The 18,963-nt window shown below is 42.3% G+C and overlaps 1 protein-coding gene across 3 annotated transcripts in view; it reads left to right on the plus strand.

The window, feature by feature from the left end:
* Nucleotides 1-18,963, plus strand: part of STOX2 (storkhead box 2) — a 71,209-nt gene that overhangs the window by 22,789 nt on the left and 29,457 nt on the right. The window contains exon 1 of one of the 3 annotated variants that reach the window (XM_035323892.1): nucleotides 4,779-4,864. The exons of the other annotated variants lie outside the window; for them this stretch is intronic. Within the exon in view, the coding sequence (XP_035179783.1) occupies nucleotides 4,822-4,864 (43 nt within the window). The 5' untranslated portion in view covers nucleotides 4,779-4,821. Of the gene's footprint in view, nucleotides 1-4,778; nucleotides 4,865-18,963 lie in introns of those variants that run through there. 3 annotated transcript variants of the gene reach the window in all.

An 18,963-nucleotide genomic window follows, 5' to 3' on the forward strand; every position in this document is an offset into this window, starting at 1 on the left:
GTGGGAAGCCCAAAGGGGTTTCAGAGTTGCCTTTGCCAGGCTTGGAGTTCCCTGGGTAGGCAGCAAGGAGAGGGCAGCAGAGCATAACCAAATGTGCTAGATGTCTGCGCTGCAACAAGGAAAGTGGATTAAAACAGGATTTTAAATGTATGCATTTTAAACAGAAATGAGACAACCTCCTGCGCTACAGCTTGCCTAGGTCAGACATAAAGCACTTTGCTTCCTTGTGTGGTAGTGGCTGCATAACAGCTCTGATGTCTCCCCCTGTGAGAGGCAGCACTGCAGCTTGCCGTACTCAGTGTTGCATGATGTGTCTGACCCCCTGATTTAAACAGCATTCAGCTTTCTCTATAATATTCTGGTATTAGCTGTCATTAGGAATGGCACCAAACATCTTAACTGTGCTGAAGTCTCTCTCACCTGCTCAGGCCCTCACAGCCCCAACATTTATGCTGTCTGTATGAGAAAAGTTTATTGAGCTGGTATTGCACTTTTAAGTGCATGCATACATATCACAAACACACTGACATGCACGTGTTTCTGTTTGTGATTGAGCAGGGTTTTTATTATTATTATTATTATTTTTTTTTATCCTTTCTGTGCTTTTTTGTTCTGCATTTTGTTCTGTAGTATACTGTATATGCATTATGTATTGGATTATGTTCTGTAGTTTATTTCAGCTTTGCATACTGTGGTACTGAACACTGCACATGCTTTGTTAGATTTTTGTACTGTTTTTACATTTTTAAGTGAAAGCTGTGGGGGCCTATATAGATTCTTTGTCATGCATATGAGCACGCTGTGCAGGCTTGCTTTATTCTGTCTCTATGTCTTGCTTTAAGTATTTTTTGTCTGTCTTTTGCTCTTTGGACTGTGGGATAAATCATATTTGTGATGCTATTGCTTTGGTTCTGTGGACAGCTGACAAACGTTGAGAACCTTCATGATTTCCCTGTGAATATTTTCATTATGAATACTCATAAATATATATTTTAACAAGCATTTACTCTAGCAGTTGATATGTTCTTGGAGATCGAGTATAATGTTTTATTGATACTGCTGCAATGAAATTTTATTATTATTCCACTAAATCAATACATTAACACTTCTGCCCAAGGGTAGTATTGAGATATTTAAATATTGGTTCAGATATTTGGTTTTGTCTCAGTCTTTTGGGGGAGTATTTTGGCCAACAAACTGGAGCCGTTATTGTTTTAAGTAAACTTTTCACAGTACCATGTAGGCATCCGTCACGTTGTAAAAACACTTGTTGGGTGACTGGGAGGGGAAATGGTGCAGAAAGAAAGACCAAAGACAGTTTTGTGGGGGCAAAATTTAGGTTTAGCCTGACCTCTGCTGGGTAAGTCCTGGACTTGGCCTTCCTTTGTATCCCAGTCCAACCCAAGCCAGCTCTCTCCCTTTGCACTGACAGTGGCCTGCCATGACTAGAAATACAGATCCTAGCTCTGCAAGCAGGAACACTTCACCAAACTCCATATGTGTGGTGTGCAGCCGAAGAGAAGATACTGATTTATTCTTACCATTACTTATTTGTATTGCAGTTGTGCCTAAGGGGTACCCATTGTACTGGGCACAGAAAATAAAGGACAGTGCGTGCCATGAAGACTTAGGATCTAAACAATGTACTCAGAGAGTCCTGTAAGAGAAAGGGGATGAAAAATATGTGCATTCTTCTGCATTTTATACTGTCAATAAATTCTGTCAGTGAAAGGATAGTGCAGCAAAGAAGTCGGATTACTAACTAGAGTTTACAAGAGACCTCACTTTGGAATTGAGGGAGTGTGGAATAAATCACTTCTGGGAGCTTCTGTTCCCTTTTTTACAGCAAAGCCATTACCTTTCCTGTCCTTGTAGTTACTTGCAAAACAGCTGAGTAAAAAACAACCTCCAGAAATGATGCATAAAGTGAATAGATTTTTGTTTTAAAAATAGTAACAAGAAAAAAGAGGTAGGAATGATTCTCAACCTTCTGTCATTTAACCACTGTCCAGCGGTGGGGACCCGTGCGTGCTGAGTGTGTGTGTAAGGTGAGGTGTTAGTAAGACAGACCTGGCCCCTCCGGTCTGAAGCGAGTAGTCCTGTCAGCAGCAAGCATGCAGTATATTTTTTAGCTTTTAGGTCACTTCACGCTAGTGGTTTAATGTTAATCTCTCTGTTTTCTCAAGACATTGGGAAGGCTAAAGGCAAAATTGCCTGCCTGCTTCCATAGCCCTTTGCCCACCAGAGCAGCCAGCACTGTCTCACCAGAGAGGCTGGTGAAGCCCTTCGCGACGTCTGCGGGGCGAGACCCGGTAGTGTTTGCCTGGGGGACTCTCAAGACGGTGCTGGGCTTCAGGCCTGCTGGCTGTCATCGCTGAGGCTGGGAAAAGGTAAAAAATGGGAATGTAGGGTGCCATATTCTCGCACGTCAGCTTGGCCTGACTGAGCAGTGCGGTAAGGGAAGTGGTGCGCGGTTGCTGTTGTGGGACACGTTCGGTATGGATCGCAGGGGTAGGTGATCAGTACGTAAGTGATGCTTGTTTTGTGGGATTTGGGGGAACTTTGAGATCTTGCTAAAAGCTGTGACTATAACTTCTGATCTTTTCCTTCTTTTCTGAGCACTCACACCCATAGACTGTGAAACTAGCTTGATTTGTTAGCAAGCCAAACAACTGAAGTTTTTTTAAAAAAAACAACAGAATAAGGCTTTTGAGGTCATTTTCAGCTGTATTGTGCTTTAACTATGTAAAATGAAGGATGTCCTAGTTCATGGGGGAACGGGGCTTCTCATTTCTAACTGAGATCATAGTCCTTATATGCGGGGGGTGCAGGACTTGGCATGAGGATAGGGTTCGTGGAGGTAAAGCATTATGGCTGGTTATGCATTTACAGGAGGTGTTACTTGTTGCCAGTAACTGAATGTGAACCAAGAAATGGAAGAGATTGGTAACCCATTGAGGCAACCACTGGAAAATTAATCTGTTCAGGGTCTCATAAAATGCCTTGAGCTTCTTCTCCATGAAGACTTCTCAGGTGATACATGCCTAGACTGGGAGAGATTATGACTGGATATTAACAGGATGTTGAGCTAATCGCTAACACAGAGCTGGTTCCCCTTCTTTCTTCACTTTGAACCTTAATTACATCCTGAGAATGGAGAGAGAGAGAGACTAACAAGAAAGTGAGTTCTTGGGAATCCTTCTTGGATAGCAGCAGGTCATGGGGATGAAATGAGGGAACTGCTGCCCGGAAGGCGCGCTGACTTGTGCAGCCACCTGGGTAGAAATCCCTCCTGGTGGCACCAGTTTGTCTCATGGTGGAAGTGCTGAGTGGCGTTTGAAGGCTACGGGTGCCACCCTGCTCCCAGGGCTGCCTTCCCCTGAGCCTGTGAGCCAGGTCTGCCTTCATGTGGGTGCTTGGAAAATTCATTCTGGATGTGGAGCCTGCTCAGTGGTGAGGGTCAGCCTTAGGGCTTCTGCTGTGAAGGGCCATTCCTTCCTTACTGGTTGTTTACATCACTTGAGAACATCTTGGGAAATCACACCACTTTTGCTCCTCGTACCTGGGGCTCAGAAGAACTCTAGTGTGTCCTTTAGGGTGTCGCTCAGCCTGCAGAGCAAGGTCTGCCCTGCTGCTGAACAGACCTGGGTTAAGCTGTGCAGAAATGAGAGCAGGCATTGCAGGAACAAATGGTTAAAGCAGTCTTTTGCAAGACACTGTCTCCTGAAGCTGGAATTTGAAAACTGATGGTTTGCCTCTTTTTTCCCTTTTTAACTCATTGGAGCTCTCCCCCGTTCCATCTCTCTGGAAGAATTTCCCCTTTCTCACTATACATGTATGCTCTTTTACTCCCCCCAGTCAGCCCTCCCCCGGCCTTCTCGGGCCTCCCTCCCATCCTTTCAAGCCTGATAGTGAACGCTTCTCATCACCAGGACTTTTTATCTTCTTTCTGAATCTTGAGCAAACCCTTTCTGATCTCTGTGTGTGTTCTGGAGCGGAGCACGCCAGGATTGGGACAGGGTGAGGCTGAAAGCAAGATCACTGAAGCAACAATTGAGAGTCTTCTTGAAAGCAAAAAGTTAACGCTGTGATTCATTATCTTTTTATGAGGGCTAGAAATTTCTTCCCGTGCTTGCAAGTTTAACGTGCTTGCGTTTTGAATGAGCTCAGGAAGTTTATTTGAAGAGGTAAGGTGATGAGAGTTTTAAGTGCATTGTCTGAGCACATTTAAATCAGTGTTTTGGGGTCTGGCATTTGTCACATCCAAACATTTAAATTATTCTTTGTTTTGTTATTTTTCTTGTCAAGGGGGCGCGGGGGGAGTAGTCAAAGAATCAGGGTAATGGCTTTAACAAATGGAAATAGTTTGCATGAATGACTCCACAAGCAGCTCCTCATTCAAGCATAATTATAAACACATTTAAAACACGACTTTCACCCATACAGCTTTGTGGACATCCTTTGGGTTTGTAAATAGAAGGCAGCACAAAATTAATTCCTGAGCTGAGAAATTCTCTTCTGAACAGGCTGCACGGCTTCATTTGTGGTATTCCTGGAAATTCATCATGTTCTTTCCTTTCTTTTTTTTTTCACATGCTGATCTGCCGGATTTTTGCGGCAGCTCTCTACAAGGTATGAGATCCAGTTAGATAAAGCAGAAGTTCAGGATGAAGTTTCTGGTGAAATTTCTTTCAAAATTCGTAAAAATTTCGCTGTGTCTTACTTTAACTGCACTTTCAAAAAGTTGGTGCTGCTTTTTAACGGACGTTTTATTTTTTTCAGCTAATAGCTGGTTAATGAATAGCCCTGACTGTTACGAGAATGATGCATCCAGTACAACAGAGGCATGGGGACATTCCCTGTGGTATGTCTACCTTGTTTTGTGAGCCACTATCCATCATTAATTTCCATTGAAATCAGCTGCTGTCAGGTGCTCATCGTTGTGAGAGGTAGTAAGGCTGTCACGGGACTTTCTTGTTTCATGTTGGTAATAGATAAGTAATAGTAAATGATCCTAGTAAGGATCTGGGCTCCAATACAAGAGACTCACAAATAATCAATATTCTTGACCACCGAGCTCAGGCACATGGTCACAAAGGTAACGGACTAATGCCCAACTGTTATGTCCAGGGTTCAAGACCCTCTCCACCAGTTGGATCCTTCTCACAGCACTTATTTATGGTTGCTATTCTGGACACTCACTAGCAGCAGAAAAATAGCAGCCATTCATGGGCTTTGAGCGTTGCTGAACTGTAAGGAAAAAGCACGACAGATTTTTAGAGCAGTTGTGGAGTTCTTGCAGTGCAGCAACCAAAACTTGGTTTTCTCAGAGTGTTTTTGTATTCATTAGAGTTGGGTGCCGTGGAGTGTTTTCTAGTTCACTTACAGCAATGTTACCCTTTCTGATCCCTTGAACATCCAAGTGGGAGCTAAGTGAGGGCTGGCCGTCTGCTCCTGCAGAAATGCTTGGTGTGACACTCCAAATCTTATTCGCAGGAGTACACTGTCCGCTTCTGAGCCTCACTCACCCACAGCCTTGCAGCAGTTCCCAGCCTGACCAGACAAACCCTGCTAGCTCCACATTCTTCCGGTGGGATTGCGTTCCTCCAGCAGCAAGCCCGGGCTGCTAAGCTTTATGGTTTCCTTCTGAGCTGATAGGTGATACGCAAGGTGGGGAAGATGAAATCATGTTCCAGACTATCACCATTCCGGTTCCTTTGCTTGGGGCTTCTCTTTATCAAGTCAGAATCAAGATTTGAAATGAAAAATAAACATTTCCAAAGCAACCCTACTGCCCCTCAGGGGTTTGTCTTAATGCTTGCTCCTTTGTAGCCTGTCTTCCAGGTATTCAGATGCCTCTCCAGCTAACGCCTTTCCCACAGCTGCCTTCTGGTAGGGGCCAGAATCGGAAGAAACAAGCTTTTGGGGCCATTGACTTCCATCTCCTGCTGCTGCAAATGACTGTTACAAGCTTTTTCCCCAAGTGCCTCTAGATCCATTTTGAAACCAGACTGGGGTTTTGTCCCTACTGCTGGGAGGCTGTGCCCTTACCCAGCGCTGTCATGGTCAGCAGTCTTCATCTCATTTCCGGCCTGAATTTTCTGTTTGCTGAAACAAGAAATTTTCTGGGTGACGCGTGGTGAGAGTCTCCCCTAGCCCTGTCTCTCTTGGATCTTTGCTGTCTGTTCTGCCTAAACACATAGCTTAGCATGAAGACTGGCAAAATTCTGCAGTGCAAAATGAGTTTGTTTTTTCTAAGGTTTGCATTTTACATTAGAAGAAAAATTATTGCGACAGTCATTTACATTAGTTGCTGACTAAGGCTTTGGAAGTAATCTGTTCCATAGTTTATCAACTGTTTCCTTTTGGTTTCTTTTCAGTTTGTTTTCCCTACGAATGTGATGTATGTGATCTCTGTCTTGGATTTAAAATATTCCTGCTTTCTTTTGGAAACATTTCTTCAAGCTCTCTTTTTTTTTTTTTTTTTTTTTTAGTGCATGCATAAAGTGCTTAATGCCCTCAATCTGCATGAAAATGTTTTGTGTATAACTCTAAAAGCTCCCTTAGGACTGGAGATTTTTTAATGAAACAGTTTAAACGTTTTCCACACAAATGGGCACTTGGGGCAAATGACATTATAAAAATTATAAGAATAATTGTTAAGATATTTTCACTGTTTCTTTCTTAAAGACCTGCATCTCCAGTCAGCTTGATTGCTCTTACTGGCAAAGAAATAAAGTTTGTATGGGTAGGAAGTTAGATGTTCCTAAGAAAGAGAAACAATAGACAGCTTTCCCTGCTTCAGTCAGCATGGTGCAGGTGTTCAGGCTGATGTAATGGTGTTGCTGCTTTCCTACTCTGAGATGTACATGCATATTTATAAACACATGCAAGCCAACCAAGTATTGCATTTGCAAGAAAAACTAACAGAGCAGGGATTGAGATAGAGAAGAAGGCAATAAAAACGCTTCAACTTCTTCAGGCCCTGCTCAGACTGAATGAAAGTTTTCATTTTGAAAGTAATATGTAAAGATTCTCAAGTTTCACAGGAGGAAATATATGATACTGGATATTCTTGTTAGGACACATGTTGACACTCATGTTGTAAAACTCAAGTCCTACATATGGTTCACTCGTAGACAGAAGCTCTATTCTGTGGAGGTTTGTGAGATTCAAAGGAAATTGTTTTCTGATTTGAAACAGAGCTCAAAAGCAGTCAAATTCCATGTGGAAGAAAATCCCCCAAACAGTAGTTTTATATCAGATGAAATACTTAATTCCATCAGGATCAGGCTGTTCTATTTCAAATTTGACTGCTTAAATGTCTTAAATATTGCTTTACCTAATGCAGCCTTTCAGAACAAACTAATTTGAAGGGAGAGAAAGAAGCACTTCATTTAGGAATACAGTAACAGGAAGTTCTGACATTTGTCAAAGTATTTCTCCCTCTCTCAAACTAAGATTTCATAATATCAGTACAGTTTTCTGATCTGTTTTAATTTTGGGAGAATGGTAACCTACACAGCGGGATGTTGTTCATGTGAAGCCATTCTTTCTGGCTGTGTGTAACCTGCGTGTTGGGGAGGTATTCCAGCAGTGATAGAAAAATGCAGGGTTCTGCCTTATTTCTCTTGCATGTTATTTTCCACTGGAATGGTTGGTCTCATGTCTAATATACCATATTCCTTGGGAAACTTCATTATTGCTAGTGATGGTTTTTAACAGATCCTTGGTAGAAATGGGTACACGCTGTCACTGACAGAAAAGCGCTATTTTTAAGCATGTTCTTGGAATGTCTCCTTGCTACTTTTATCCCTGTTTGTTCCAGCTATGTGTCCTTACTTGGTTCAAGTGCCAATGGTCCATCAGATATGACAAAAAATGCTTGCCCGCTCCAGGGAGTTTTTGTAGAAGTTGCCATCTTGATAAAAACAGTGCTGATAAACCTAAGCCCAGATGCCATAAAAACAGATGGAATTTAGAAAACCATTTAACCCCCCCCCCGGAAAATTCCAGCTTCCATGTGGACTTGCCATGAGGCTGGTGACTGTCAGTCATTTGGAATTAGAGGTTCCAAATGTGGGTTCCTCTATGTGTATGGTATGTGTGGGTTCCTCTCTACAGGGTATGAGATCCAGTTGGACAAAGTAGAAGTTCAAGATGAAGTTTCTGGCAAAAACATCATTTGCAGTGGCTTTGCTTTCTGCAGTGGGTCAGGCTGGGAGCTGCTGGGGAGGGTTTACTTCTGTTTATACTGGTTCCCTTACCAGCTTAGATATGCCTAAAAGCACCCAATTTGCCAGTTAATTTTTAAGCATAGACAAGAACATATCGTCTGACATGAATGTGTTTCAAGGGCAATAAAGATATGTATGTTTATCTATTGGCTGTTTAACCCTATCTGTCAGTTATAAATGGAAGACTTCTGGCACGGGAGAGACCATTTTGCATAAACCATTCAGCAGGGTTTTCCAGATGCTTAGATTTCCAATAAATACTACTAATAAAAATGTCTAAAAGGGCCAAGCATATGTCGAGGATATGCTGAGTGCTAGTGTATGTAAGCATGACTTCATTTGGTACAGGCAGGCCAGTGCTAGCTCTAAGCTAGTCAGCTCTGGTAACATAAGCAGCGTAGTTCTGTGCCACAGTGCTCAACACAGCAAAAAATATTTGGATAGTTGGGGAGTTACCCCAGAGGGTAGCGTAAAGCTGGCCCAAGGCACATTTCCTTCAGTTACAGTCATGGCATTGAACGCACCACAGATGTGTTGGGTAGCTTTACATATCTTTACCACCCCCTGCTTTTGAATCACAGCTGCTTCCTGGTGCAGTTTAGGGAGTAATGATGATTAGTCTGCAGGCGCTAGGTGTGCTGGACCTGTCCTGGAGCTTTTCCTGGAGGCCGGAAGAATTGACGTGTGCTGTTTAAGCATCTCCTCCTGGAGTTAACACTGGCCAGCGCTGGGCCTCAAATTTGGTTCTTGCTGTAACTGATTTGCTTGGTCATCATCTGCTAGCTCAGTTGAGGCTGACATCTGAGAGAAGTGGGAAGTTGGAACAAATTGTGTTTAGCCTAGTTTAATCTTTGCCATAATGTATCCTTTTAGCAGTGAAGGAAAAGAGCAAAAACGTTTAGTAAGCCTCCAGAAAAAATCCAGAGCTTTAGCAACTGGCCAAATGCTGTATGTGGAGGTAGTAGTCAGATCAGCCTAGGCTTCCAGTTAACAGAAAGTAGATGGAGAAAACTAAGGAATTGTTTTGCATTTGTGTATTGCAGAAGTATGTAAGCATCAGATTTTTCATTATTTTCTTTAAATACAAACAAAAGGTGCCATAGAAATTACGGGTTTTGATTGTAAGTTTTTTATCCTTAAGCTAACAGTTGTGGCATTTCTTCTATAGATTGTGCAATTTGGTTGAGCAGTTGCTAGTTTTGCTGGAAGGTATTGCTCCTCATCTTGTCCTCTCTTGTTGTTTGCCAGGTTCCTCCTCCTGTACTTGAGGAAAAAGGGAATTGTGAATGTTTAATAACTGAAGATACATGGTTGGTCCCAAGGCCAAATACCAAAGCTGATAAAATCATTAAGAGCCTTTTTTTTCCTTTTCAAAGGAACCTTTTAAATAGAAATAATTGATAAATATGTAAAGCTGAAGATCACAAGGAGGAAGTGATCTCATGCCTGCATGGCCTCATAGATTCTATCTGAAACGACTTGGCTCTGTCTGAAGTAGGCTGTGAACTCCTTGGGGCAGGACGTGTCTTCTTCCAGATCTTGTAAAATGCCAGACATGGCTGATGTCACCTTGTAAGGAACCATTTCTTCATACCTGACTGGAAGAGAAAGTGATGGGTTTCAGTCATGTCAGTGAAGGAGGTAACATTTAAAGGCTCAAATGACAAATAGAGGAGCCAAAACAATAATATGGGAAAGCAGTGTCAGCAAGAGAATGGTGTGGACGCAATATGGGATACACCTTTTTTAAAACCTTTGCACTATCCCAGAATTTGTATATTCTACCTTGAGCCTTGGCCTTGGATTTCCTGTATGCTACATGATCACAGGGAACAGCCTGCTGTTGTTTTTTATACTGCTTGGTATGGCAAAATTGGATTTTTAGATATTTTTTAAATTATTTTTTCAGCTTCCAGCTATTTATTTAATTTTAAAGGACTTTACCAGTGATCTTGTCCATCGTGTGTGCATTTTCTGTGTGTAGTTGCGGGGCAGGGAAGATCCCAGTGCTTTTGGTGCCATGCAGCAGTTCTCAGTCTAGCTTAAGAGTGGTGGCAGTTGCCTTTCAATGTTATCAAGACTCTGCCACGTTACCTTCTTGAGTTTTCTTCCTTGCTCAAGCAGAAAGTCTCCACTTCTTTCAAATTAGCCAACTCCAGTAATGGGTTGCCCGTCAAGTACTGGAATAAAAGCGTTTATGCAGCTTCCATAAGTGATTCAAATGATGAGTGAGCTCATAAAGGAAAGAACTTTGAAATTCAGGCTGAATCAGTGGTTAATTGTCTGCTCGTCCCTTCTCAGCTCCCCTCCTTGCATCTGAGTGCCAGAGGAAGATGAGGTCATTGTGCTGATTCTTGACCACAACACGCTGCTGATCTCCCATGTCATACCAGGGCTTGTGTCAGCTGCGTCCCAAACACAGAGTTACTCTGAAATAAATACTGTTTTAGCTTTCTCCTAAACATCCACCAGCCTTGTGTGGTTGGGATGTTCACCTCACTGATGCCAGTGGGCCGTGAGACTGACCAGCCCTAAAAACCAAGATGCCCACTGACACTCGGAAGAAAGCCTTCGGCCCAAGTTCAGAGCTCTGGATCCATGGCAAGGCACCTTTGCTACCCTGTGATTTGGCTCTAGAAACAAATTCTCCACTTCCTTTTAAGCCTGTATTGTCAAACATCATTTTAAAAGCAGAACCAGAAGCAATTGAGTGTGCTGTTTGCTGCAACTTTCTGGTTTGCTCTGGGTATCATGTGCTGGTCTCTTTTTGCAAAACACATTTGGGACAGAAACTCCTACATTCATTCAGGATAGAGGTGGCTGGTGGGCTCACCCTTCTTGTGGATAAAATATTTATTTTCAAGTTGTCTTTTTAGATGATAACATCTCTTTAGACAGGTGGAAAATCAGCCTGAGTTTTACTACAGGTGTGGAGCCTACGTTAATAACAGTCATAGGAGAATATTTTTGTTTGGTTTGCTTTCTTAAAGACCAATTGTGAAGTAGTGTTGAGTTAAAAAGTCGCATAAAATACTTGAAGGGTTTAGTATTCTAGTGGAGAGGGTGGATGATTCGGTTGCTGCAGCTGCTCAGGTTCGCTTCTGGAAGCGCTTGGCTAGCATTGCCTGCTGTCTCCAGAGCATGTCCTGTCAGGTGATGTGCAGTGGGGTTTTTGTGCCCGTACTGCTCTCTGGAGTACCAAGTGCCTGTCGTGCCCTTGCTTCAGATGGGAAAGCTTCTCATGATGAAGGAGAATTGGATAGAAATTGGCTTTATTCCTTCATAAAATAAATTAATAAAATGGTAAAATGAAAAACCCAAACCCTGAACCTTTACAATCCCAACCCTAAAGAAACCAACCAACAAAAGCCTTCATTTTATTTTATTCTTTGAGCTCCACCTGCCTCAGGTCTCGCGTGCCCAAAAGCCTGGGGCCGCGGGTGGCCTTTGCTGAAGCAGAGTGCCGTGCCTGGTTTGGCCCCAAAGATGCAATGTGAAGCATATCATCAGTCTGCCTGTTATTTCTTCTTATTTATTTTTTTTTACACATGTCCAAATGCAATATAGAGATCAAAATTCTCCAGATCCAGCATGAGACCACGTGTACTGCAAATTTGTCCCAGCATTTTCTCCCATTCCTGGAGTGGAAATCAGTATTGCTGCCAACACTCAGGTGCTGGAAGTCTCTCCTTCTGGCTAGAATACGCTGTAAGGAGAGCCTTACTCAAAATTTTCCTGAAGTTGCAAGATGCCCTCTCTCATGCTGTAAAACTACTTTATGGTTGCATCACTGCCCTGGCTGTAAATTACAAACCCAGCTGTTTTAGGTTTGCTAGATTTTAATCTTAGAATCTGGGACAGTCCCAGATGGATAAATTACGCACGGATAGTACACCTGATGTGTTGGACTTGCTGCACATGTGCGATGAATTTACATGAGCGCAGTACTTAGTGTGCAGACATTAGGCAGCCCGAGTTGCCAGGCATCTGGAAAAGTGGGCAGTTACTACAAAAATGTGGGAAAAATGATTTCCTGTACAAGCATGCATGGGACATAAGATTTCTGGGAATAATGTAAATGTTCTCACCTGGTATCATCCTTCCTTTCGTTCCCTTCCTCCCCTTATGGAATATAAGTTTTTCAAAGCTGACACCAAATTCCCTTTTAACTTGTGCTCTGACTGGTTCCGTGGAAGCCTCCGTGGTTCCCTGAGGGGCCAGGAAGTGTTCATCAGGTGGTTGTGTTAATGCGGGTCTTGATTTGCTCCTTGAGGGGCAAGTGGAGAAATGCAGGCTTAGGAATAGTTTCAAGCAGGTTCTGGAGTTCTGTACTCTACAAACCTTTCAGACAGGTTATTTACAGAGGAGTGAACCAATTATGGTTAGAGAAAAAAAAAAGAAAAGAAACTTTAAAAGCGTAAAGAAATTGTTTGTACAAGTGTGTTATTTTTTTACAGTAATGCATATGGTAATGATTCCTGTGCCTGTAAGTACGTTCTTCGGGGAAGGGTCTAAGTCATCATTGTTTCTTGCATTTCAAACAAGAACTTAGAGCACTGCAGCTTAGACTTTATATTGTTTTCGATCTTTCTTAGGAACATAGAATCCCAGTCTGGTTCATCTTTGCAGATCCTTGCCTTAACAGTAAGATGTGCTAATGCAAGGTGTTTCCAGACTTGCTGTTTTGTTTGTTTGTTTGGTCACTGTCTGGTACTTAGTGCCAACAAGTTGAACACTTGTGAATAAACTGGCTAGCAGGCAGTTTGAGGAGAGGGGTCTGGCTGCTGTCTGCACTTGTAAAACCAAATGACTGATGAGTCAAAAGATATGAAAGTTGTTTCAGGATTCATCTCCTGTGTAATAACTCAAGGGACAGCCTCTAGTTCACTCAGTTACTTGGAAGCTGTCAAAGAAAGCAGTATCTTATTTTACAGTACTTTTGAAGAAAGCCAACTTGTCACACAAAGACAATTTACGGCCCATTTATTTTCAGCATTCTCCTAATTCCCGTTACTTGAAGTAAAACCCATCTTCCTGACAGACCGGCTTCTTATTTCCCTTAATCCTGCAGCAAAGTGGTAATCCTTCATTTGTGACCTCATAGGCTGTTGCTATGGAGAATGCTGTGATATCACAGGGCGAGCACTGACTTCACTGCTGCTGGAAGGAGATGCCCTGCTCTCTGGAGGCCCCGGGGGAGATGCTAACTTCTTCTGGTGTTCAGCTAGCACTTCCTGAGGAGCGATACCAGGCGAATAGGTTTGCATAATATCTGTCTGCATAGGTGATGAATGATACAGGCTGCGTGTCGTCGGGAAAATGTGTGGTGATTGTGTTTGGCAAGGTTGTTCCTGTCCTTGAAAGAAGTTAGGTTATCAGAAAGGAAAATGTCACTGCGAAGTTACACAAAGCTTTCTCATCCTCTGCCTCCAAAGATGCCACGAGGAAATGACACTGAATAGCAGAATTATTTTGTCTAAAACCAAGAACTCCTTGTTTTGTATCCCTCTCGTCTTCATCTGAAGAATATCATTTTGTCAAAACCAAAACTTTTATTGGAAATACTAATTGCCTTAAAACTTCCACTTAAAGAAGCTTCTCAGGTACAAGGCAAAAACAAACAAACAAACAAACAAAAACACAAAGTAAACCTTTATGCCATAGACTGTTAGGCTCTTAATTATAAATTGAGGTATGAAGGAGATGCATAATTTTAGGCATTATGCCTGAGACTTTCAGATATTACCAAGCAACTTGCATGCATGGTTTCTATTCACATTCAAGTCTGAGCTTTTATGCCAGATTCCAGAAATGAGTGCCTAAAATTAGGCTCCTCAGTAACTGTCCTTATTTTCAGAAGTACTTAGAGTACAGCAGCACTCAATGGAGATAAAGGGAAGTGCAAATCTACATCAGTTTTGAAACTCAAGCTGTGACTATTAGAAACAACATATGGCAATAGGAACCAAACTTGGCGCTTTTAAGATCTCTGCCTTTCACCATAACAGGAAATTTTTAGAGAAATAGAACTTGCAGCTTTAAATGTCAGTGGTTTTCCATTTTCAAAAGTGAAGTTATCAGAACTCAGGAAGAAATATTATCTTAAAAAAGTAATTCCTTTGTTTTAACATTTTCTCTTTGGATATGCTGGGGAGAATATGATTGAACAGCAGGAAGGGACATTCTTGCCTCTATTAAAATTAGTATTCTATTCTTACTATTGATTATTCTTTTTTTTTGTTTTTACTTTTTTATGTGTGATATGAAAGTTAGTTCCTGCAGAGGAATTTAGCAGGATTATATGCGTACAACTGCCATCGTTGATGTAATGTTTGGAAGTTTTATAAGCTAAATCAGGTTTAAAAAGCACCCTTATTCCAGAATAAATATGGATTTACATAGGTATGATTACATGGTGGTAGTTCTGGCAGTAAATCATTCTTAGACCAAAGCTTTGAGGTCAGTTTCCATTTTATCCCCATAACGCAGAGGTTCCCCAGATTGTGTTCAGGGAATGTACCAGACCAGATGCTGCATAACAAATATGCAGCGTGACATCTCAATTAAATGTAGTACCACAATTAAAATAAAACACCACAAATTAAAGACAAAAACCCCCTCCTCCTGCAGAGGCTCTGCAGACCACACATGGCACACAAGATGCACTTGGCGAAGCCATGCTTTTTCAAGTCCTCGTGGATTACTCCTTGTGTGTTTTGAAGAGGTTCTCATAAAGCAGCAGTAAACTTCTAAAGACAGTGTTGGTGATGACATGCTTAACTGCTTTCGTATGTTCTGGTTCAAACTGCCCAAAGTGCTTGCTCTTCGCTGGAGCGATACTGCACATGTACCTTATTAGCATGCACACTACTAATTTGCTCTCTGCTTTCTTCATTGTCCCCCTGAACGCCCATCCTTCCACTAGCTTTGCTCCTGCATTATAAAGGCTTAGGAGCAACCCACTGGGGAACAAGCTAAATGTTTCTTTTTAGTTATTCTGCCTGCTCCAAAGACTGGGGGAGCTCATTCAAAGTCATGGGAGGATGCAGGTGCCCTCAGCCAGAGCTCACTCCCGAGCTGCCGGGGATGCTCCCTCTGCTGGGTCATTGGCACTTGGGCTCAGGCTTTGGGCTGCATGCAAGATGCATTTGTTGCCTCAGGCTTTTAATTGAGACTTGGAAGGGAGGCTTTCATTGAATCCTTTGTGTGGCACAGGGTGAAGGTCAGCCTAGAAAACAAAACAAAGGCAAGCGCCCAGTGGATGCAGAGCACATGCAGATCGGCCTTCGCAAAACAACTGTCCTTTTGTTCACTTCTTTCTTCACCAAAACACGCAGCCGTTCCCACTTTGCTTACTCCAGCAATCCTGTAGGCCCTTGGACTTTCCCAGCCTTCGTACAGCTGGAAAGTTTATTTCTCACCATTTGGTTGTTATTCCTGCTTCCGTTTAGCCCCGCTAAGCATTTGGATTCTTTTAGCAAGTCCTCTTTCATCGTTAACGTCACATATGCTGCATTGCCTGCTTTAGGAGTCAAACAAAATTAATCTCTTTCCTTGCGTTTCCTTTTAACCTTTCTTATGTTTTTCCTTACGTCTTGTTCCTTGTTTTGCCCTGCAATCTGCTGCTGATCATATTTCAGTCTTCCTAGCCTAGGTTTTTCTTGAAGCAGCCTGTACATTAGCTCTTAACACTAATATTTCTAGGTAACAAACAGGCAGAAGAAACAGCGCAGGTTTCAAAGAACACTTGTAAGGCTGCTTTCATCCCGGGTAGGCAGCGGCTGGCCCCGTGCAGCAGCAGCAGCCTCCTGGGGGTGGCCAGGTGAGAAGAGGGTCACGCACCATCCCCTGCACATTTTACCCTTCTAAATGGGCTTTGTGTGCCCTTTGGCCCCTGAGTTAAAATACTGCCTGTGGTTGTAGCTCACTGAAAGGACATGGCTGTAACTGTAAGCCATTTTTCTTACAGTCTGGAGTAAGGAATGATGACATAAAGACGAGATAGGGAATGACTGTAGTTTTGTTGGTTTAATGTGCATTAAGAAAATGTTGTCTTACTGTGGCATAAAATATACTTACGCAGAACTTGGATTTATGCACCCCACAGTTTTGATCTCAGAACTGTATGTGGGGTTTCCTCTCCATATCCAGTGGATATTTGCTGAATTTGTTGTTCAAGAAATAATCCCAGATCTTTTCTTTTGCTGGCCTTTTGATTTAATTTAATGTAAATTGAGACCATCAGCAGCTCCTGTGGTCATCTCAGGAACCTAGTCTTTGTATCCTAACTTAGGGCTCTTCTATACTGGCTAAAAGGACACAAGACACAACTATTTTTATGCACTTCCATCTTTCAGAAAACTGGGTCATAGCAACATTTGGGGAGCACAAGGACTCTTCCAGGTTCTAGTGTGTAATAAATGCTTGGTGAAAGCCTAGCACAAAAATCTTGTTGAGGACTTGTTTAGAATACAGAGGAGATAAAAGGGGAATGGCCACTGCTGATCACAGGAAAGGATCCTGTGCAGCAAGGATCAATACCAAATGGTTGGTTTTTAGTAGTGACATTGGAAATGTGAAGGTTGGGCTGGGTAAGGAAGTGGTAACCCTATCTGTCAGGTCGCAGTTGGCCAGGATCATTAACAGTGCTAAGGAGGACTTCAGGCTCAGCAAGAGCTGAGTGAAACAGCTGAGCGATCCTGCGAAATAATGACATCGGTGATGTAGTAGCGTAAGGCAACACAGTGAACGTGGAAAAAATCACGTTGGAACGTCTTAGGTTCCTGCTGTTTTAGGAGTGTGGTCTGTGTGCCACTGGGGTCAGAGTGGTGAATGTGGGAGATGAGCGGGTGGTGGTAATTAAAAACGTAAGCGCAATGCTGTGTAAATTAGGCAGTACATAAGAAGTCATTGCACAAGAAATGTACATCTATGAAATTGATAATTTTATCCAGTGTGAATACCTTGTTCAGGTTTGTATCTCATCAGGTTTGTATCTCACAGGCAGTGAGATTTTTAGATTCCTGAAATTTTGCTTAAAAAAAAAAAAAAAAAAGAGCAAGAGGCAGGAAGGTGTTACTGCTGTAATAGAATGCCTGTTGAAGGTTTTGGTTTATGGCTTCCTGTAATAAAGTGAGTACTCATTAAAATTAAGCAAAAACCATGTGAAATGGACAGGAGGAAATGCATTTAATTTAGCTGATTGTTCAACCGTGGGAACCCCTGGTTCCAGGTACTGTCATTTATTTGGGCAGGTAGTTTTGGATTGCTGCATTTGCTGATAGTTACATTGCTTGGAAGAAAAAAGGAAAATCTGCTGGGCCTTGAGGGTCTGAAAGAACAAACTGTTTCTGTCTGGAGCAAGGGCATTTCCCGTTAAGATGCAGCATACAACATCGGCCACACGTGCTGTGGTTTTCTAATGCTTCCTCTAAGACACTTGACCAGCACGAGAGGACTGGGCAAGTCGCTGCACTGTTGTTCCGTGGCATTTCCCATGCTCCCATCCCACAGCTGATCACAGGGGAGACCAAAGGACAGGATTTTGAAGTGTGTTGAGACACTGTGGGTAATAGGGGCCACTGCATCTGCCCCACTCAGGTAGATTGGTAGGGGCAGAATATTGCAGTATGGCTACTTTTTGTAAAAGGTGTAGGATATTTCAGTTTCCTAAGCATTGAAGTATATCTTCTTGAATCGATTCCAGCCATAACAAAACTTATGCTTTCTACCCCAGGGAAAAAAAAAATGACCCAGTAAACTCTCAACTGCTAAGTCTTCGGAGTGTCTAACCTTTTCTTTTTAAAAGCACTTTGGCACTGTTTTAATTGATTCCATGCCTGGCCTTTTCATCAGGTCTCTTCCAGCCAGGAAAAACCATGCTGTTAAAGGCTGCTGCAGTACCATGGGACTTGCTTGCATTCAGTGTTGCAGATTCTTATTTTAACCTGAAGTTAATCTGCCAGTCATCACTATTTGTTTGAAAAGCTGTAAGCACCGCAGTATCATCTTCGAGAGGAAAATCCTTCCACCGTTACAGCAATCAGTAGAAAGCAGAGAAGGTGCGCTGTGTCATTGGCTCGTGTTGCTAATCAGCCCTTCACCTCGCAAGAATTTCGGCTGCTGACTCTCTCGCCGTATGTTTGCTGCAGCATCCCCAGCCACACTGAAAATGCGTTCTAGCTACGCTGAGGATGGCAGTGGAGAATGTGTGGCTAAGGCAGGCTGCTTGTGTTCAACAGCCATGTTCTGTGCTTTCAGGAGTGCTTGCAAAGGAATGTTTTCCTTTATAATATTTCCACCCTAAAACAAAGCATCTATGTTTATCACTTTGGTTTTTTTTTCTCCTTTTCTTTCTCATGTGCTCATCTTTTCTTGCCAAGTCTCCTCTAGTGTCAGATTTTTTTAATGCTTCTGTCTTTCCTTGCATTTACTGTTTACCGCCAGAAAATAGGCAGGCTTTTTTTTCAGTGACATTGTAGCTTTTTTGTTGTTGTTGTTAGTGACATTGTAGCTTCAGCATCAATCATTTAAATCAATATTAAAATTTTCTATGCAAAAAATATTTTAAAACAGTTTAAAACAAAATCTCCTCCCATGCCATAGTCCTGGCTACAAAATCTGTTAGTGACTTCTTCATGTGATTCAAAATGTCACATTCTTTCCAGTGAGCTGTAATTTTCTAAAAAGACAATTGTTTCAGCTAGTAAGCTTTTTTTTTTTTGGG

This window comes from Oxyura jamaicensis, chromosome 4 (assembly GCF_011077185.1).
Source record: "Oxyura jamaicensis isolate SHBP4307 breed ruddy duck chromosome 4, BPBGC_Ojam_1.0, whole genome shotgun sequence".
NCBI classification, from domain to species: domain Eukaryota; kingdom Metazoa; phylum Chordata; class Aves; order Anseriformes; family Anatidae; genus Oxyura; species Oxyura jamaicensis.